Source organism: Somniosus microcephalus, unplaced genomic scaffold (genome assembly GCF_052327205.1).
Source record: "Somniosus microcephalus isolate GS21.2 unplaced genomic scaffold, FLI_Smic_1.0 unresolved_chr2, whole genome shotgun sequence".
Taxonomy (NCBI): Eukaryota; Metazoa; Chordata; class Chondrichthyes; order Squaliformes; family Somniosidae; genus Somniosus; species Somniosus microcephalus.
The window spans coordinates 78,695,538-78,718,295 of record NW_028225180.1 but is presented as its reverse complement, the minus strand read 5'-3'; the positions used below and the strand labels follow the sequence as shown (position 1 = coordinate 78,718,295).

General features: G+C 47.6%; 1 protein-coding gene across 2 annotated transcripts in view; it reads right to left on the bottom strand.

Annotated features, from left to right (window-relative positions):
• Positions 1-3,490: 3,490 nt before the first annotated feature.
• tm7sf2 (transmembrane 7 superfamily member 2) overlaps positions 3,491-22,758 on the bottom strand; it is a 40,468-nt gene continuing 21,200 nt past the window's right edge. For both annotated transcript variants that reach the window (XM_085976107.1, XM_085976108.1), the window contains 5 exons: positions 20,317-20,436; positions 17,893-18,061; positions 13,273-13,353; positions 10,462-10,584; positions 3,491-9,668 (listed from right to left, as the gene is read on the bottom strand). In XM_085976107.1, the coding sequence (XP_085832233.1) occupies positions 9,508-9,668; positions 10,462-10,584; positions 13,273-13,353; positions 17,893-18,061; positions 20,317-20,436 (654 nt within the window). In that variant the 3' untranslated portion in view covers positions 3,491-9,507. The remainder of the gene's footprint in view (positions 9,669-10,461; positions 10,585-13,272; positions 13,354-17,892; positions 18,062-20,316; positions 20,437-22,758) is intronic.

Genomic DNA, 22,758 nt, shown 5'->3' with positions numbered 1-22,758 from the left:
AACGTCCCATCCAAAAGGACCACCTCAGACAGTGGAAAGAACAAAAGGGAATGTTTGTGATAGGCAGGCGAGATTAAATGACAAACGGGATGATGGTGCAAGGCAAAAGGAGATGGTAATGGGACAAGTAAAGAAATAGCCTTTTGGACTCGACATCGAGTTCAACAATTTCAGATCATAACCTCTGCCCCTATTTTTTCTGCCATTCCCATTTACAGCTTGTTGGTGAAAAATAGATTCACTTGCGTCTGTCTCAAAGTAGAAGCTCACAGTTTATTGTTCAGAGCGCTCTGGGAGAAGAGCCATAGACCCCGCAGTCTAGTGATCACCTTCTCGCCGTTACAGTGGTATCGAAACTTCTTCTATACATTACAGAGCTGGACAAACACTACACACAAATGTGTTCACCCAATCATGTTCCTCCAGCAACAATTCTCTTGTCCTCACAGGATACTCGTTTGGCAACATAAAATGATATGGAACCTTCCAGAACTTGGGGCGCTTTTTAATAGTTAATTACAAAATGGGCAGTTTTGCAGCTACCAATTACTGTAACTCATCAATACACTCAATTTTGATTCATCGACTTTGCATTATAGAATAGTAGAATTACATTAATACATCCAAAGGGCTTCCAGCAAATAGTTTGCAGAAGGCTGCACCACTGAATAAATGTGAAATATTTAGTGTTTCCCACATTCAATAACTGTTATGTAATTTGATTGGAGGCCTTCTATCAATTATCTTGCCTACCCTCAATCTGGCAAGAAACTACTTTAAAATGTCCACTATTCCTCAATTCAATTAATGTCAAGCACAATGGTTTTAATGGGAGCAGACACAAACAGTTAATTCCTGCCCCTTGCCCACCACAACAGCACTTAGACATAAGCTTTGTGAATTTAACACAAAATGAGGGCAGCTAATGTTATAAAGCCAAAGGGGGGATTTACAGTTTGTGTCCCAAGCTGAGCCTGCCCCGTCTTAAGCTGAGTTTGTTTTGTCTTGTGCCCATGTTTCTTATTTACAAGTTCACTTCTTACAATACATTCTTTAACTCTTTATGTTGCTGCTTTAAGCTATATAATTTTCACCCTAACACACCTCTTCTAGATTCATCTTTTCTTTCTTTACTTGTCCCATTACCATCTCCTTTTTCCCTCACACCATCCCTTTTGTCATTTAATCACTCCTGCCTTCCACCCACCCTATCACAGAACTTCCCCTTTATTCTTTCCTCCCCTCCCCACTTTCCCTGCACCTGTACTTGCTTAAAACCTGTTATATCGCCAACTTCTTCCAGTTCTGATGAAAGGTCATGATCTGAAACATTAACTCTGTTGTTTTCTCTCCACAGATGCTCCCTGACCTGCTGAGTATTTCCAGCATTCTCTGTTTATATATCAGTAAGACCAACTTTAGTGATCCCTGGTTTTATCCAGTAATCCTGGTGGACAGTCATGTGTGAACAGGATCAGGATGGAGTGTATTCCACAGTGGATGGTCAGAAGTAAGGAAATTAGGCTAAACTTTTATAAATCACTAGTTAGGCCTCAGCTGGAGTATTGTGTCCAATTCTGGGCACCCACACTTTATAAAGGATGCCAAGGCCTTCGAGAGGGTGCAGAGGAGATTTACTAGAGTGGTACCAGGAACGAGAAACTTCAGTTATGTGGAGAGACGAGAGAAGCTGCGATTGTTCACCTTAAAGCAGAGAAGGTTAGGGAGATTTAATAGAGGTGTTCAAAATTATGAAGGGTTTTGATAGAGTAGCACACAGATTTAAAATAATTGGCAAAAAAACCAGGTGGGAGATGGTAAGAAATGTTGTTACTCGGCGAGTTATACACTGCCTGAAATCGTAATTTTCAAAAGGATATTGAATCTCTACTTAAAAAGGAAATATATGCAGGGCTATGGGGAAAGAGCAGGGCAGTGGGACTAACTGGTAGCTCTTTCAGAGAGCCGGCACAATGGGCCGAATCACCTCCTTCTGTGCTGTATGAATCTATGAATCAGTGCTCGCCCTCTTATAAGTTGCAAAGCAGAGTAAGAGGAAAAAGTAGTGGTTGTACTCAGAGACAGATGCAGTACAAACAGCAATTGGTTAGTGTGTTACTGTGGCGGTACCACCGGTTGTCCCTTACATAAAGACACATAATTCCCTTTAACTTACCTTACTGTATGTATAACTTACCTGTTTGGGCCGTTGCCCCTTTAACCTACCTGTTTGGGCCGTTGCCCCTTTAAGACACGCCCTAGCGCGCTGACGTCACGTCACGTACCATGTGACATACGTGCGGCGGCCGCCGGCCCGACTCGGCCTTCTAGGACGGCCGCCGGCACAGCCCGGCCTAGCGTCTTCGGCCTCAACAGCCAGTCAACGGGAGCGACGCGATCTTCCGCTCCCGCGGCAAGCACCGGCACAGCCCGGCCTCGCGACCTCGGCCTCAACAGCCAGCGATGCAATGACGCGCATCACGTGACGCCCTAAGCGCGGGAAACGCGAATGATGACGTCACAACACAAACGCGATGACATCATCACGCTCCCCACAGGACTGCGAACTCAGTCCTCGTGGAGTCCCCGCTGGGACAAGACCTATACCACGGTGCTCCTACAGTCAGACATCTTACCTGATGTAATTAGTCTGTTCCTGTAAATAAACAACTTGTTAATAGTTCGTCGAAGTCAAACTCTCTTATTTAGTGGCGATCTACACGAACCGCTACATTACCCTCTTTTGGGAAGAGGGAACCAACTCTTAAATTTCTGACAAATTGTAACATAAATAAACATCCCCCTCAGGTCTCTGTGTATTTTAAACAGGCAAGCCTAGAGGAGCAGCAGAGAAAAATGCTCCCGTCACAGTCCTGAGGCTGATGGTTTACTCCATCGTGGACTCTACCCAATGATTTCATTTCCTGAAGAAAGATTCTAGAAAGTCTCTCCTTGTCCCTTAAGCAGACCAAACTCCAAATTACATATTTCAGAATGGAACAGAAGACATTCGACCATCAGGCCACTTCTTCCATAGAGGTCATGTACAAATTTACCCTCTCAGGGACTCTCATTTACTTTCCAAGTATCAGCTTGGCTCAGTGGTAGCATCCTTCACTGTGGGACCCCCATAGAAAACTACACTGCCATCATGGTCAACACTCATCACATGAATAGCCATTTCAGCAAGGTACCACACACTGATTGGCACCTGCGGGTCTAGAGGATGAGTGGCACCCAGGGGACTATGCCCGAGAGTGTGACTGGCACCCATGGGACCACACTGCCGAGGGTAAGTGGCACCCATGGGCTTGTAAACCAGAGGGTGACTGGCACCTGTGGATCCATGGTTCAGAGGGTAACTGACAACCATGGGATCATACCCCACTGGCACCAGGGAACTGCACCCCAGCAAGTCATCAACACATTCAGGAAAGAAGCTCTGGATGATTTCAAATGAACATTAAATAAAACACAAAACACAGCGCAGCACCTTTACAATTTCATATAATTAGTAACAAAAAATGTTGACATGCATTCAAACCAATGAGAAACTTTCTGATGATTTTGAAAAGGCAGAAAATGCATTTAAACACTTCTGGATGTAGACAAAAGAGAAGAAATGCGACTGCTGAGAAAAGGCTAGAAATGCACAACAAGGCAAAGAGAAAGAAAAATGGGTTTACCATCAACTGACCTGCTTGCTCCCGGTATGTTTTGGATTTGGATTTCTGGTTCGTTATCAACAAAGACATCGCTGCCAATTATTGGTCTCTCAAAACATAGACTCCTTGCTGGGGTGCAACCCCAGCCATCCCTTGCCCTGGTGCCCATTCTTCACGTGAGCTTCAACCTCATCAGTATCAGTAGGCAATTTGAGCCCGTGGCCCATTACCGCCAATCCCAATCTTATCGTCACTCCTAATGTCTTCGACTCCATTCCCTTACTGAGTAGATTATTCCAAACACTTATCACCCATTAACATAAATTCACTAACAAATTCTTGTCCCAGTGGCCAGGACTTGCCCTGAACTGATAGTGGGTTTAACTCTAAAAGGGGAGGTTGTGGAATTCACTTGCATGGTTAGTGGTTGAAGAAGATACCGTGTCAACATTAAGATTAGTTTGGATAGGTGGATGAAGAAAAAGGGAATCAAAGGATATGGGAACAGACCTAAATGTGATCAGGACTATTTGCTCGTGTAGAGCAAAAATGCCAACATGGACCAGTTGGGCCTGTTTCTGTGTTGTAACCTCTATGTATACGAATTAATGCTTTAAATACATCAATCAGATAATGAAGCAGTCCGTGCCCGCATGCAACAAGACCTGGATGACGTTCAGGCTTGGGCTGATAAGTGGCAGGTAACATTCGCGCCACACAAGTGCCAGGCAATGACTATCTCCAACAAGAGAGTCTAACCACCACCCCTTGACATTCAAGGGCATTACCATCGCCGAATTTCCCACCATCAACATCCTGGGGGTCACCATTGACCAGAAACTTAACTGGACCAGCCACATAAATACTGTGGCAACAAGAGCAGGTCAGAGGCTAGGTATTCTGCGGCAAGTGTCTCACCTCCTGACCCCCCAAAGCCTTTCCACCCTCTACAAGGCACAAGTCAGGAGTGTGATGGAATACTCTCCACTTGCCTGGATGAGTGCAGCTCCAACAACACTCAAGAAGCTCGACACCAACCAGGACAAAGCAGCCCACTTGACTGACACCCCATCCACCACCTTAAACATTCACTCCCTCCACCACTGGCGAGCAGCGCAAACATCGCCGCGCCCGGGCGCTAGTTGCTTTGCGCCCTCTTAATAAAAGGAAGGAATCACTGTAATACAGAGAAATGATATTGGGTCAAAAGATCAGGATAATGAAACAGTTTGGGTGGAGATAAGGAATAATAAAGGGGAAAAAACCACTAGTGGGCGTAGTCTATAGGCCTCCGAACAGTTGCAACTCTGTTGGACGGAGTATTAATCAGGAAATAGTTGAGGCTTGTAATAAGGGAACATCTATAATTATGGGGGATTTTAACTATCATATTAATTGGACAAATCAAATTGGGCAGGGCTGCCTTGAGGATGAGTTCATTGAGTGTATTAGGGATGGGTTTCTTGAGCAGTATGTAACTGAACCGACCAGGGGGCAAGCAACCTTAGATCTGGTCCTGTGTAACGAGACAGGATTAATTAAAAATGTCCTAGTAAAGGATCCCCTTGGAATGAGTGACCATAACATGGTTGAATTCCATATTCAATTAGAGGGTGAGAAGGTTGGATCTCAAACAAGCGTGCTAAGCTTGAATAAAGGAGACTATGAAGGTATGAGAGCGGAATTGAGTAGAGTGGATTGGGAAAATAGATTAAAGGGTAAGACGATACATGATCAGTGGTGCACATTTAAGGAGTTATTTTACAACTTCCAAAAAAAATATATTCCACTGAGAAGAAAAGGGTGTAAAAGAAAAGACAGCCATCCGTGGCTAAGTAAAGAAATTAAGGATAGTATTCGACTAAAAACAAGGGCATATAAGGTAGCCAAATCTAGTGGGAGGATAGAGGATTGGGAAAACTTTAAAAGACAGCAAAAAATAACAAAAAGATTGATTAGGAAAGGGAAGATGGATTATGAAAGTAAATGAGCAAAAAATATAAAAACAGATAGTAAGAGTTTTTATAGTTATATAAAAAGAAAAAGGGTGGCTAAAGTAAATGTTGGTCCCTTAGAGGATGAGACCGGGAAATTAATGGTGGGAAATATGGAGATGGCAAAAACACAATGAATATTTTGTATCAGTCTTTACAGTAGAGGACACTAAGAATATCCCAACACTGGACAAACAGGGGGCTATGGGGGGGGAGGAGCTAAACACGATCAAAATCACTAAGGAAGTGGTACTCGGTAAAATAATGGGACTCAAGGCGGATAAATCACCTGGACCTGATGGCTTACATCCTAGGGTCTTGAGGGAAGTGGCGGTAGGGATTGTGGATGCATTAGTAATAATTTTCCAAAACTCCCTGGACTCAGCAAAGGTCCCGGCAGACTGGAAAACTGCTAATGTAACACCCTTATTTAAAAAGGGCAGTAGACAGAAGGCTGGAAACTATAGACCGGTTAGCCTAACATCTGTGGTAGGTAAAATTTTGGAGTCCATTATTAAGGAGACAGTAACAGGACATTTGGATAATCATAATTTAATAGGACAAAGTCAGCATGGTTTTATGAAGGGGAAGTCATGTTTGACAAATTTGCTGGAGTTCTTTGAGGAAGTAACATATAGGGTGGATAAAGGGGAACCAGTGGACGTAGTGTATTTAGACTTCCAAAAAGCATTTGACAAGGTGCCACACAAAAGATTATTGCTTAAGATAAAAAATCACAGGATTGGGGGTAATATTCTGGCATGGATAGAGGACTGGCTATCTAACAGAAGGCAGAGAGTTGGGATAAATGGTTCATTCTCAGACTGGCAATCAGTAACTAGTGGTGTTCCGCAGGGGTCAGTGCTGGGTCCCCAACTCTTTACAATCTATATTAACGATTTGGAGGAGGGGACCGAGTGTAACATATCAAAGTTTGCAGATGATACTAAGATGGGAGGGAAAGTAGTGAGTGAGGAGGACATAAAAATCCTGCAAGGGGACATAGACAGGCTAAGTAAGTGGGCAGAGATTTGGCAGATGGAATACAATATTGGAAAGTGTGAGGTTATGCACTTTGGCAGGAAAAATCGTAGAGAAAGTTATTATCTTAATGGCAAGAAACTGGAAAGTACTGAAGTACAAAGGGATCTGGGGGTCCTGGTGCACGAAACTCAAAAGGTTAGTATGCAGGTGCAGCAAGTGATTAAGAAGGCCAATGGAATGTTGGCTTTCATTGCTAGGGGGATAGAATATAAAAATAGGGAGGTATTGCTTCAGTTGTACAAGGTATTGGTGAGACCGCACCTGGAATACTGCATACAGTTTTGGTGTCCATACTTGCTCTTGAGTCAGTACAAAGAAGGTTCACTCGGTTAATCCCGGGGATGAGGGGATGGACATATGAAGAGAGGTTGAGTAGATTGGGACTCTACTCATTGGAGTTCAGAAGAATGAGAGGCGATCTTATTGAAACATATAAGATTGTGAAGGGGTTGGATCGGGTGAATGCGGGGAGGATGTTCCCGATGATGGGTGAAACTAGAACTAGGGGGCATAGTCTTAGAATAAGGGGCTGCTCTTTCAAAACCGAGATGAGGAGGAACTACTTCACTCAGAGGGTGGTAGGTCCATGGAATATGCTGCCCCAAAAAGCTGTAGACGCTACATCATTACATAAATTTAAAACAGAAATAGACAGTTTCCTAGAAGTAAAGGGGATTAAGGGTTACAGGGAGCGGGCAGGAATTTGGACATGAGTCTAGGTTCGGATCGGACATGGCCCTGTGGGTAGCGGAGCGGGCCCAGGGGCAGTGTAGCCTGATCCTGCTCCTATTTCGTGTGTCTAATTCTGTTAGATTCAGGAGATGGTTCTGTGATAGTAGATTGGCGGTTAGGATCAGATCAGCCATGATCTTATTGAATGGCGGAGCAGGCTCGAGAGGCCGATTGGCCTACTCCTGCTCCTATTTCTTATGTTCCTTTTGAAAGGCTACCAGAACCCATGGAATTGTACCCTGGCAAGCACCTTCTGAGGAGGAGGAGGAGGAATGAAAACCCCTTACAAGCAAGCTAAAACTCATCACAATAAACAACCCCCTTGGAGTTGGAAAGGTAGAAGCAGCTTTGGTATCGATCTGGCTCATAGGGACCCAGTGCTTGGGTAATTATACAATTGGCACAATACTAAAAAGGCAGAAGGACTCATCACTCAGAGGAAAAGGAGGCACTAAGGGGTTTTGGGCAAAGTCCTACATTAAAAGGATGGATTGTGCAGCACCTGGGGGAGCAAAAACAATCTCCAGATAATGCGATTTATATCTGGGGCGTCCAAACTACAGCCCATGGGTCCCAAGCAACCCCTCTTCCCCAAAGCCCTGGCAATCTGTCTCACGGAGCACATGCAACTCAGCCCTATTGGCCCTTTTATTCCTTACTGATTGGCTTGTCCTGTGTGAATTTCCTGGGCCTTGGAGGTTTGGCCTTAGCGGTGTACAATTCAGAACACCAGGATCTCTTAGTACCAGCAACTGGAGATTAATAGGGGACACGAATTTAAACTTGGCGTATGATGCCGAGCGCTACACACCTACAAAGGCAAAAAGCTTGGAAGTTCCTGATTTAGATCATGATTCTGGTCATTAGTCATGCTATCGTAGCCTGACCCATCAAGACCATCAGGGAGCTCACAGTAACGGGTACGGCAGTATAGTGGTCATGTTACTGGACTAGTAATCCAGAGGCCTGGACTAATGATCCGGAAACACGAGTTCAAATGTGGAATTTAAATTCAGTTAATTAAATAAATCTGGAATAAAAAGCTTGCATCAGTAATGGTGACCGTGAAACTACCGAAAAAAACCCATCTTGTCCCTTTAGAGAAGGAAATCTGCCACCCTTACCCGGTCTGGCCTATATGTGACCCTTAACTGCCCTTCTGAAATGGCCTATCAAGCCACTCAGTTGTCTGCTACGAAAAACTGCAGCGGTTCACCACCACCTTCTCAAGGGAAATTAGGAATGGGCAGTAAATCCCATGAATTAATTTTTAAAAAGTCTAAGAAGCTTATGTTCCTGGCAGCTGTGGTATATCAGAGGACATCATGAGCAGGGGGTTCAGATAAAGAAAGCCCTTTGGCTAATTTGATTTCACTTTTCCACGACTCACATCAGTTTGGTTATCTGCTGCCAGGTCACTGGTTTGCACCGTAGGAAACAAACGGGCAAATTTTGTCTAAATTGCTCAGAGGTCCAACTTCAGGCTCTGCACCTACAAACGGCGATCCAACATCTGACATCTACATGGCCTGAAATCACCTGCAACTTGTCACCGTTAATACCAAAGCCATACGCCAGCTGTGAATGTCGCTCGTCGTCTTGCTCGAGTAAAGGGTTTTAAACTGATCCAGCGAGCTCCCCCTGTGGCTTGGTCACCAGGTGTGGTACCGAGCCATACAAACCACAAGGTCCCAAGTTCAGTTCTTGGTCAGTGCCGAGTTAAGCCCACCTCACTCAGGGCAGCAAAACTGGCACTGCAACTGCCCTGAGCATCATCATGTTGAGGTGGGGGAATCTTCACTGAGGTTCCTGCTCTTGGATCACTATCCACTGATTCCTGTTGAAAAGTACACATGTGGGCACCAGGTGAGGTCAAGAATGTCCACCGGCACATTGCATAGGCTCGGACATCGAGAATGACCACTTGGGCGAGATGCTGAAGGATCTGCCGTATCACAGGGATTGGGGGGGGGGGGGGGGCGGGGAGGAAAGAAAACATCGGTGGATTCATGGGGAGTAGCGGGGGAGAAAATAAAAATCAAAACCGCAGCCCACGCGCTCTCCGTGCTGCGTCAGTACATATACGGGAAGATGCGGTACGGGACACGCTTGCAGTATTCGTTCCACGCGGAGCCGTACTTCCTCCGACACTGGTGCTCGTCTCTCGCTTCGCGGTGGATCAGCAAGACGGTGAAATAAATGACGTAGAAATACGGGAGGACATGCGCCAAACCTGAGGGAGAAAAATAAAAAGGAAAAACCACGGGTCAGGGATGGGAGTTACGGCATCTCCTGAATTATGCCAAAATATGGAAGAATCCCAATATTGCTTAGTAGAGGGAACGCTGGCTGATTTTCACCCTCCTTAGCCCGGGAATACTGAAGTACTATTCTAGCTGAGGTTAGCCAACAATGCATGCCAGGGATTGGTCCTTTCTGGTCTGTATCGTTCATTACCATGCCAACTGGTGCATTTACCCAGAGGTGTAACCATGTATAATGAGCTGGAGGGAGGGGTAACATAAGGGAAGTTTGGACCAAGAGGACAATGAGAGATGGGGTATAGCCCACTCCTCTCAACTCTCCTCCCCCCGTCCCACACACACACACACAGCTTCCTCACGCATCTGTCCATCAGGAAAACTCCAAACGTCTCTCTGTGTACACCTCTGCTGCCAAACACAGCTCCCCATGGAAAAGGGCAGATGACTGACTGCCACCTCCAGTCTGTAACCAGCTGTATGAGCGGAGGCTGCCTTCTGCCACTCCCTGGGCCCCTGCTCAGTATGTGAACATCTATACCTTATACCTGTTTTCCTGATCAGGTTGGCACTGCTGGGGGGGTGAGGGGCTGGCGTGACCGATTGCACCATCGTTGGACTTTTATCACCTTTCTTTACACCTGTTCATATGTCTCCCTCCAATTTCTTCACAACTCTCTGGATGGTCCAAGATTTGGCAGATCAGTTCTAATCGATCGAGAACTCAACCTATCCTTCCAACACACCCCTTCACCCAGGACTCACCGCAGGGCAGGGACCATGCCAGAGCCATGATCAGATCTCCTAGATAGTTTGGATGTCGCACCAGGCCCCACCAGCCTGAAACCAACAGCTGCCTCCCTGTTGCTGTGGGGATCGTCTCCAGCTCTGAAACATATTGCAGTGGGAAAAAGTAAAATGACAGCTCATCAACTGACAGCAGCCCATCACACACCATCACAGTTGAGCTGTTCACCTCACCACCCTCCCACCCCGCTGAACCCCGCTTCCCCTCCCCAAGGTTAGACCATCATAAGGCACTGAATGAGAACAGGCCATGTGGACCATTAAGCCAGTTCCTTCTATAGCCCACGTATATATCCTCCCATAAATTCTACCCATCCATTTAATCTCCTCCCACAGCCCATGTACACTCTCCCCTATCATGGACTCTACCCACCCATTGAATCTCCTCCCACAGCCCATGTACACTCTCCCCTATCATGGACTCTACCCACCCATTGAATCTCCTCCCACAGCCCATGTACACTCTCCCCTATCATGGACTCTACCCACCCATTGAATCTCCTCCCACAGCCCATGTACACTCTCCCCTATCATGGACTCTACCCACCCATTTAATCTCCTCCCACAGCCCATGTACACTCTCCCCTATCATGGACTCTACCCACCTATTTAATCTCCTCCCACAGCCCATGTACACTCTCCCCTATCATGGACTCTACCCACCCATTTAATCTCCTCCCACAGCCCATGTACACTCTCCCCTATCATGGACTCTACCCACCTATTTAATCTCCTCCCACAGCCCATGTACACTCTCCCCTATCATGGACTCTACCCACCCATTTAATCTCCTCCCACAGCCCATGTACACTCTCCCCTATCATGGACTCTACCCACCCATTTAATCTCCTTCCACAGCCCATGTACACTCTCCCCTATCATGGACTCTACCCATCCATTTAATCTCCTTCCACAGCCCATGTACACTCTCCCCTATCATGGACTCTACCCACCCATTTAATCTCCTCCCACACCCCATGTACACTCTCCCCTATCACGGACTCTACCCACCTATTTAATCTCCTCCCACAGCCCATGTACACTCTCCCATATCATGGACTCTACCCACCCATTGAATCTCCTCCCACAGCCCGTGTACACTCTCCCCTATCATGGACTCTACCCACCTATTTAATCTCCTCCCACAGCCCATGTACACTCTCCCATATCATGGACTCTACCCACCCATTGAATCTCCTCCCACAGCCCATGTACACTCTCCCCTATCATGGACTCTACCCACCCACTGAATCTCCTCCCACAGCCCATGTACACTCTCCCCTATCACAGACTCTACCCACCCATTGAATCTCCTCCCACACCCCATGTACACTCTCCCCTATCACAGACTCTACCCACCCATTGAATCTCCTCCCACAGCCCATGTACACTCTCCCCTATCATAGACTCTACCCACCCACTGAATCTCCACCCACAGCCCGTGTACACTCTCCCCCATCATGGACTCTACCCACCCATTTAATCTCCTCCCACAGCCAGTGTACACTCTCCCCCATCATGGACTCTACCCACCCATTTAATCTCCTCCCACAGCCCATGTACACTCTCCCCTATCATGGACTCTACCCACCCATTTAATCTCCTCCCACAGCCAGTGTACACTCTCCCCCATCATGGACTCTACCCACCCATTTAATCTCCTCCCACAGCCCATGTACACTCTCCCCTATCATGGACTCTACCCACCCATTTAATCTCCTCCCACAGCCCATGGACACTCTCCCCTATCACAGACTCTACCCACCCATTTAATCTCCTCCCACAGCCAGTGTACACTCTCCCCCATCATGGACTCTACCCACCCATTGAATCTCCTCCCACACCCCATGTACACTCTCCCCTATCACGGACTCTACCCACCCATTTAATCTCCTCCCACAGCCCATGTACACTCTCCCATATCATGGACTCTACCCACCCATTTAATCTCCTCCCTCAGCCCATGTACACTCTCCCATATCATGCACTCTACCCACCCATTTAATCTCCTCCCACTCTCCCCCATCATGGACTCCACTCACCCATTTAATCTTCTCCCACAGCCCATGTACACTCTCCCCTATCATGGACTCCACCCACCCATTTAATCTCCTTCCAAACCCCCATATATTATCTACCTCATCATAGACTGTATCCCACCTATTTAATCTTCCACAGGAAAATTCTGTAGTAATATTCTCTGATTACCATGAATTCTCAAGCAAGCCACCGGGATATTCTTCCTTCCTCGCATCTCCCTATTGGATCCAACCTGCTGCCTCTTAAATATAATGCAAACCCCACCCAGCAAAGCGTGACCCATCCCGTCCTGTGATGCATTTAATCTTCAGTCTACCCTTATCCCAGTGCTTTAGGGATCATATTCTGCCGTTCTGTCCATCTTTGCATGAAAACCACAAAAATCGCTGCCCTTGCCCCTTCTCAACTTGTTACTTATTTTTCGAAGAAGCTAATCCGATGTTCATACTCAAGAATCTACTCCACTATTGGGAGGGGAGGGGGGTGGTGGTGTGAAGGGGTTTGGGGAGCCTAAATCAGATAGCCTGCCAACATTCTCCAAGATCTCTGCCATTCAGCATTTCAAACGCTAGGGCCAATCTATCCTCTAGTGAGAGGCTGCAGATTCAAGTGGTACCCGGCAGAGCGGTCAGTCCAGATTACTTGGTGCACACCACCCTCCTTCTACATGCCCTGTTGGCCAAGGGCAGAAGGTCTTTGGGGCACACAGTTAGACCGCACGTTACGTACCCGCCACTTTAGGATCGCCGGGGTTCCTGCGGAAAGTGTTTTTCTGCGAGTTTGCGCTGCGGAATATGAAGTACCCGAGACCTGCAACAGAAATGACACAAGCGGTAGTACGGGCACCAGAGAAGCAGAGCGATGGTAAAAAAATATCACTCCCAAGGGCATCAATTTTCGTCCCTCCGTTCCTGGCGGCACGATTCTTGCTGGGGCACAACCCCACGGGCATCGGAGGCCTCCGGGTCCTCACCCAAGCATCCTAGACGATCAGTGCTGGCAGATTGTTCAACCGGAGACCCTAAGGTCCGGAATTCCCTCCCTAAACCTCTCTGCCTCGCTCTACTCCGTTCAGATGCTCCTTAAAAGCTACCTCTTTGGCCAAGCTTTTAGTCACCATTCCCAATATCTCCTTCTTTGGCTCGGTGTCAATTTTTGGCTTTATGTTAAGCGCCTTGGAACAGCTTTATGATGTTACATGGTGCTATGTAAATGCAAGTTGTTGCTGTTCCCAGCCACGCCCAGTTCTGCCTCCACATATGCATTTTCCAGCAGGGGGCGCTGGAGACTGATCCTTACAGAACCTTGCAATGAGAGCTAAACCGGAACTGGGACCGGTGTACCTGCCCATCCCTAGGGGAGGGAGGGGCACAGCTGGGTGACGCACTGTCCATTTATCCCGGAGTTTGAATTCAGTGCAGGCCGACGAGGTGAAAGCCCGCTCTATCTGCTGACCAATCGGGAGTCCCACATGAAATGGGTTTTGACCCAGCTTCTACTGAGCGTGACCCTGCAATGCAAAAACTGCCCCATCATTCCGCACAAGACGACACGAGATGGAAGTGTTGCAGCGGCGCACGAGGGATGCTTTCCTTTTGTGGTTAAGGCACTTTACTGGGGTATGGCACTAACCTGTGTTATGCCTCAGGGCCGTCCAAACTACAGACCTCGAGCTTTGCCCAACCAACCCACGAAGCCAAGAAAACTCAGCACCATTTTCCCTTCTGTATTTCTTGTATTAATTCACAGGATGTGGGAGTCACTGGCAACGCCCAGCATTTATTGCCCATCCCTAGTTGCCCCTTGAGAAGGTGGTGGTGAGCCGCCTTCTTGAACCACTGCAGTCCGTGCGGTGAAGGTACTCCCACAGTGCTGTTAGGGAGGGAGTTCCAGGATTTTGACCCAGCGACGATGAAAGAACAGCCGATATATTTCCAAGTCAGGTTGGTGTGTGACTGGGAGGGGAACTTGCAGGTGATGGTGTACCACTGCGCCTGCTGCCCTTGTCCTTCTAGGTGGTGGAGGTCGCGGGTTTGGGAGGTGCTGCCGAAGAAGCCTTGGCGAGTTGCTGCAGTGCATCTTGTAGATGGTACACACTGCAGCCACGGTGCGCCGGTGGTGGAGTTAGTGAATGTTTAAGGTGGTGGATGGGGTGTCAATCCTGGATGGTGTCGAGCTTCTTGAGTGTTGTAGGAGCTGCACTCATCCAGGCAAGTGGAGAGTATTCCATCAGTATTCCATCATTTCTTACTCACTCCTTTATCCTAGTTAAGCTTCCTAGGCCTGGAGGTTTGGAAAGGGCCGGTCTTAGAGCTGGTGCCTCTCGCATGAATAAATCTTATACCAGAACACTAAGATGTTAGCATCAGCAATTTGAGATACAAGAAAGAACAAGCTTGCATTTACATAGCACCTTTCATATTCCAAAGCACTTTGCAGTCAATTACTTATTTTGAAATGTGGTCACCGTTGTTTTGTAGACAAATGCGGCAGCCAATTTGCACACAGCAAGCTCCCACAAACAGTTACTGAGATAAATGACCAGATGATCTATCTTTGGAGCTGGTTGAGAAATAACCAATTCGATCGTGGCTGATCTGCACATCAACTCCCATTTTCCCAGCTTGGCTCCATATCCCTCGATAACCTGAGCAAACAAAAATCTATCGGACTCAACACTGGCCAGGACACTGGGACAACTCTGCTTCAAATTGTGCCTTTTATGTTCACCTGAGATTGAAGACGGGGCCTCGGTTTAACGCCTCATCCAAAGGCGGCACCTCCGACAGTGTAGCACTCCAGCACTATCTACAAATTATTAGGAACATGAATTGAAACATTACACGTGGCCCCGAGGCTCTATGGTACGCAACTGTATGGCCCACGAAGCCAAGAAGCTTGGTCATTCTTGTACCTCACTGGGACTGCTTGATGCCGAGACAGAGGGGGCGATTTTGCCAGCCCTGGGGAGGCGGGACGGCCAGGAAAATGGCAGAATTTGGGGGCGGGTGCCCAACCCGCCCCCATGCCATCTTCCCAGGAGGTGGGTAGCCGTCCCGCACCGGGTCTCGTCTCCTTGGAGGCAGGAAGGGATTAAAGCCTATTAACTGCCTGTTAACAAGTAGTTAACAGGCAGTGACGTAAGAAAACTCACGAAGCACTTGGTTGAGTATAAAACAAGGCTTTAATCAACTGTTTCACAACCATGAGATTCTAGTTACATCACTAGTTCCTGGTTACAAAAACGTCCTGGGCAAACTGGGCCCACGCCTGAGTATTTATACTCCTTGGGTGGCGCCACCAGCTGGCCGCCCAGTGTTATTTCATGAGTCATTTCTTCATGAATGATCAGATTCATGACAGGCAGAAAATAGGATTATCCCCTTTTTACCCTCAAGTGCGGGCTTCCCGAAGGCTCCAAACCCGCCAGCTCAGCTCAGCGAGTACTGGATCTGCAGGGGTCCAAAAGTGTGGTGTGAAGGTAAGTGATGGGTGCAAGAGTGTAAAGGTGAGTATCTGAGGTAAGTGCCAAGTGTTTTTAAAAGTGTACTTACCTTTGTTTCTTCCTGCAGACTTCAGTCGGTTTGTATGCGGAGACTCTCGGACCGCCGTGTTGGGATTGACAGGCGGCCGTTGCATTCACAGATGCAACAACCATCTCAATTCCGTTAAAGAAAGAAGTTTGATGGGGTCTTGTATTCAAAACCTCATCAAACTGCAGAGAATGTCAGTGTTGGGACAGCTTCACAGGGCTGCCAAACGATGACAATTCGTCTGTCAAAAATTTTTTGACAGATGAAACGTCATACGTTGACGTGCTCTGTAACCGGCTTCCCCTTAATTGGCCTGCTCAGCCCGCTGGGCGGGCTTAACAAAGTCAATCAAGGGAAAATAGCGTGGGTTGGCCAGAAGTTGATGGAGGTGGGACTAAAACCCGACAAGTGGGAGTACCGCCTCCAAAAGATCCCCATTGGCAAAATCCAGCCCCAGAGTGTCCAAATGGGCCACATGTTCCATTCCCCACCCGTGACATCCTTACCTTTTTCAGCAGAGACTTGAGCAACACAAAAAAACTATCAGAATTAATTAGTGAAAATACCAGTTAGAGGCCGTGAAGAAAGCGAGGCTGCTGGACACGGGAGGGGAATTACCGCATACAGACCAGGAAGGTTGCAGGTTCAATCCCCCCCGCCCCCCCCCCGCCGGCTGCGCTGAGTTACTGAAATCCCAGTGGACCATGACAGCTACAATTGGCCTCGGAACCTTTGGGTGGGCGGGAAAAAAGGGGCAGAGGAAATCAGCCGCAGGAAATCAGAGGAAATGCTCCCGACTGCTATCCAGTGATCCCTGCCAAAAGGTGCATCTGCGTTGGACGTTGGGCAAGGATTGGATGGGAACATAGGAACTGCTACACAAGAAAAGGTCCATCTAGTTCGTCTTCTACCATCCTGGTAAAAGAAAGAAAAGACTTGCATTTCTCCCGCGCCTTTCACGACCACCGGACGTCCCAAAGCGCTTTACAGTCAATGGAGTACTATTTTGAAGTGTAGTCACTGTTGTAATGTAGGAAACGCAGCAACCAATTTGTACACAGCAAGCTCCCACAAACAGCAATGTGATAATGACCAGATAGTCTGTTTTTGTTATGTTGATTGAGGGATAAATATTGGCCCAGGACACCGGGGAGAACTCCCCCGCTCTTCATCAAAATAATGCATGGGATTTTTTACGTCCACCTGAGAGGGCAGACGGGGCCTCAGTTTAACATCTCATCCAAAAGACAGCACCTCTGACAGTGCGGCACTCCCTCAGCACTGCACTGGAGTGTGCGCTCCCTCGGCACTGCACTGGAGTGTCAGCCTAGATTTTTTTGTGCTTGAGTCTCTGGAGTGGGACTTGAACCCACAACCTTCTGACTCAGAGGCCAGGGTGCTACCCACTGAGCCACTGGTAGACACATGATACAATAATGGAGTTGCTGACTAATAATACCAATCAATTTCTACCAATTAGTCTACAACAGACCCAGACAAGACACAAGGAAAACCCCAGTGGTGAAGAGCTTTGGGAACCACAGGTCCAAAGTCACCTTTTTCCTCCCAAGCATGCTACACTTGCCACATCACGTCTTAAATTACTCATATAATGTATCCCAAACTGTTATTTGGGCCCGACTGTCATGGCCCACAGTCAAAAAGCTTGTCAACATGATACTCTCATGCTCAAAGAACTGTAGCTCAACACAACACCACCGCCCGCAGGAGTTGAGAGAAGGAAATAAGAGTAGGGAAAGGAGGGGGGGGTGGGGGTAGAAGGGGGCTGGAGACAATAACCAGCGGCCGCACTTACCATTGAGGAGGACGATGGCCACCGCCGTGGTTGCAGCGAGCTCCTGGGGGTGGCTGACCAAGAAGTGTGCCTGCAGACTGTACGTGAAAGGAACCCAGGTCAGGTCTCCAAACGCCAACATGAAGCCAAAGCCGTCGTTCACAATGTCCATCGTGGTCAGGACTGCTTCCTGCAGGAAAACCACCGAGATACCAAAAAGGTGTCACTGGGGAAATTAAACAAGGTACTCACGCCCCTCACGTCGGGAGGTCCGGGCCAGTGGCGCTTCAACCCCTGCAACTTATTTTGGTTTTAGGCTTGTCTCTTGACCTTGAGTTTCAACCTGATTTCAGCCTCGTCTTGATCTAGGCTTTTCCTCCCAAAACTGAGTGAAATTTTCATTTTCAGTCTTTGGACAATATCTTTTTAGGAACAGGGGAAGATCATTCAGCCCCTCCAGCCTGTTCCGCCATTCAATTAGACCATGGCTGATCTGTACCTTAATTCCATCTACTCGCCTGCGTTCCATATCCCTTACTAACCTTACCTCTTGGGCAGTCCCTCGAAACCGAGGATGACTTGCTTCCACATTAAAAATGAGTTCTCAGGTGACTGATGAGTCCAATGCGGGACCTACAGTCTCTGTCACAGGTGGGGCAGACAGTGGTTGAAGGGACGGGTGGGTGGGGTGCTTGGATTGACGTGCGCTGTTTGCGCTTGGCTCCCGGCGAAGAGACTCAAGGTGTTCGGCGCCTTCCCGGATGCTTCTCCACCACTTTGTGCAGTCTTGGGCCAGGGATTCCCAGGTGTCGGTGGGGATGTTGCACTTTTTCAAGGAGGCTTTGAGGGTGTCCTTGAAGCGTTTCCTCTGCCCACCTGGGGCTCTCTTGCTGTGCCGGAGCTCCGAGTAGAGCGTTTGTTTCGGGAGTCTCGTACCTAACAAAAATCCAGCTAGCTCAGTTTTGAAATTGTCAATTGACCCCTAGCCTCAGCAGCTTTTCCCAAGGGAGAGTGTTCTAGATTTCCACAACAATTTGGTTTTTTTCCCCCCCCTTTGTTCATTTTCATTTTTAAGAGGATTTATTCATGTGTGTCCCTGGTTGTTTGTCACCCTATAAGTTGCGCGAGAAGTAAAACGGGCAAACGGCCCAAACCCGCTCGTTTCCCACCCAGCGGGTTAGGGTTCAAATGGACCCCTTCTTGTTTGTATCTACGAAGTCCCTGGCCTCGCCCCCTTCCCCATCTCTGTAACCTCCTCCAGCCCTACAACCCTCCGAGATCTCTGCGCTCCTCCAATTCTGGCCTCTCGTGCATCCCCCCCCCCCCCCCGCACTCCCTTCGCCCCACCATTGGCGGCCGTGCCTTCATCTGTCTGGGCCCCGAGCTCTGGAATTCCCTCCCCAAACCTTTCCACCTCCTTTAAGAATCTGCTTAAAACCTACCTCTTTGACCAAGCAGTTAGTCACCTGTCCTAATATCTCCTTTGGCTCAGTATCGATGCTTGGTCTGATTACGTTCCTGCGAAGCACCTTAGAATGCTTTAGAAACATAGAAGATAGGAGCAGGAGTCGGCCATTCGGCCCCTCGAGCCTGCTCCGCCATTTAATGAGATCATGGCTGATCATCCAAATACTGACATCAAAATCTGGAACAGTGGGTTCTTCAAAATCATTTCTGATATGGTTATGGGACTTTGTATATTGTGGTGTTATTTAGTGTTAAACCCTGTCCCTGCTTTCTCCCCATATCCCTTTAGCCTTAAGAAATATATCCAACTGCTTCTTGAATATATTTAATGAATTGGCCTCAACTGCCTTCTGTGGTAGAGAATTCCACAGGTTCACCACTCTCTGGGTGAAGAAATTCCTCCTCTCAGTCCTAAATGGCTTACCCCTTATCCTTCGCCTGTGACCCCTGGTTCTGGACTCTCCCGCCATCGGGAACATCCTTCCTGCATCTAGTCTGTCTAGTCCTGTTAGAATTTTAAAAGTTTCAATGAGATCCCCTCTCATTCTTCTGAACTCTAGCGAATATAAGCCCAATCGACCCAATCTCTCCTCATACGTCATTCCTGCCATCCCAGGCATCAGCCTGGTTACTACGTTAAAGGCGCTATATAAATGCAAGTTGCTGTGACAATGGTAATCTTTGTAATTTTGAGACGCAAAATGGCTGAAAAAAACTAGTGCTTGAAACCCGTTATGAAGCTAATTTTTCCATTGTGAGTCCCACTTTACAATTGAGGCTGCCTGGCCACCAAGCAGGTAAATAATAGTGATTCAATGTAATTTTTTTCTGAGAAAAATAAACTACAGGCCAGATAGATAGATAGACAGAGTGTGCTAGATGGAATAAAAGCAAACCTAAAGTAATAACAATGCTACCCAACGAAGAGCTAACCAGTCACGAACCGCAAAGCAGAGTAGAGGATGCCATTCTTCTCACCTCGTGCCAGAGAGCGTCAAGGACGTACAGGAGCTGGAAGGAGTTTACAAGAATCATCGCAAGGGAAGGGCTTCCTTGCAACTCCGATTCCTTCATCAGCATTGCCAGGTTGATAAGCAGCTGGAGGGAAAGGTTAAAGGTCAGCAAGTTTACCGTTGAGTGCACCGAGGTAACTGTGCAAGTATCTCTTCCGTTTCCCCTCAAAACACTACATAAGAACATAAGAAATAGGATCAGGAGTCGGCCGTACGGCCCCTCGAGCCTGCACCGCCATTCAATAAGATCATGGCTGATCTTCGACCTCAACTCCACTTTCCCGCCCTCATCCCATATCCCATGATTCCCTTAGTGTCCAAAAATCTATCGATCTCAGCCTTGAATAGACTCAACGACTGAGCCTCCACAGCCCTCTGAGGTAGAGAATTCCAAAGATTCACCACCCTCCGAGTGAAGAAATTCCTCCTCATCTCAGTCCCAAATGGCCGACCCCTTATCCTGAGACTGTGACCCCTGGTTCTAGACTCTCCAGCCAGTTCCCTTTTCTAAATCTCTTTCATGCCGACAGGCGAAGGCAAATCAGTCCAGGGCTTCAGTCAACAAGAAAGCGGATATCGCATTTTTATTTGTTGCCTGTTTTTACTCCTGATAATTCTCGGTGTTTCAGAAGGCTCTTGCAGGTACAGGAGTACAGGATTTGAGTACAGGAGCAAGGATGTCTTACTACAGTTATACAGGATCTTGGTGAGACCACACCTGGAGTACTGTGTGCAGTTTTGGTCTCCTTACCTAAGAAAGGATATACTTTCCATAGAGGGAGTGCAGCGAAGGTTCACCAGACTGATTCCTGGGATGGCAGGACTGTCGTATGAGGAGAGATTAGGTCGACTAGGCCTGTATTCACTAGAGTTTAGAAGGATGAGAGGGGATCTCATTGAAACGTATAAAATTCTGACAGGGCTAGACAGACTGGATGCAGGGAGGATGTTTCCCCTGGCTTTTGGGGGGGGGGGGGGGGGGGTCTAGAACGAGGGGGTCACAGTCTCAGGATACGGGGTAGGACATTTAGGACTGAGATGAGGAGAAATTTCTTCACTCAGAGGGTGGTGAACCTGTGGAATTCTCTACCACAGAAGGCTGTGGAGGCCAAGTCACTGAATATATTTAAGAAGGAGATAGATAAATTTCTAGACACAAAAGGCATCAAGGGGTATGGGGAGAGAACGGGAATATGGTATTGAGATAGAGGATCAGCCATGATCATATTGAATGGCGGAGCAGGCTCGAAGGGCCGAATGGCCTACTCCTGCTCCTGTTTTTCCATGTTCTATGTTTCTATGCAAACCCTCGCATTCCCCACCCTCTCCACCCCCCATGTTCTGAAAGCTGCTTCCACTGCCCCGGTTTTGAGGTTAAATATCACAGGATAACAAAGAGAGAACCTTTCTTTAGATTAATACTGCTTCTACCCCACACCTCCCCACAGAATCCTCCTGGTCTTGAAAAAGCAGCAGAGTAACCCCACGGTCAACCTTAATTTTTTTAAAGGGTTTAAAATACTAAACAGGTTTATTAATTAAATAGTAAATGAAAAGTAAACAATAGCAGAAACAATATACAGTCCCCACCACTTGGACCGCCCACGGTTAACAATCATAAGAACATAAGAAATAGGAGCAGGAGTAGGCCAATCGGCCCCTCGAGCCTGCTCCACCATTCAGTAAGATCATGGCTGATCTGATCCTAACCTCAAATCTACTTTCACTCTCCATCCCACCCGAACCCATGTGATCTCCCGGGAGAGGCGAAAAACCAGATAAAAAACCCAATGGCCAATTTGGGAGAAAAAAATCTAGGAAATTCCTCCCCGACCAATTAGGCGATCGAAACTCGTCCAGGAGATCACTCTGTCCCTGTATTTCCTGCAGTACTTACCTTCTGTAAAAGGTGATCTCCACCCCAGCCAGGAACAGGCCCAATTTATTCTTGAAGGACTCCTAGCTGGCAGCCTGTTCCCGAGGTCTCCACTAATCCCTGTGAATAGAACCATCTCCTGAAATCTAACACAGAATTGAACACAAGAAGTAGGAGCAGGACCAGGCTACACGGCCCCTGGGCCCGCTCCACCACCCACAGGGCCATGACCGTTCCGAACCTAGACTTATGTCCAATTTCCTGCCCGCTCCCCGTAACCCCTAATTCCCCTTACTTCTAGGAAACTGTCTATTTCTGTTTTAAATTTATTTAATGATGTAGCTTCCACAGCTCTCTGGGGCAGCAAATTCCACAGACCTACCACCCTCTGAGTAAAGAAGTTTCTCCTCATCTCAGTTTTGAAAGAGCAGCCCCTTATTCTAAGATTATGCCCTGTCGTTCTAGTTTCACCCATCAGTGGAAACATCCTCACCACATCCACCCGATCAAACCCCTTCACAATCTTATATG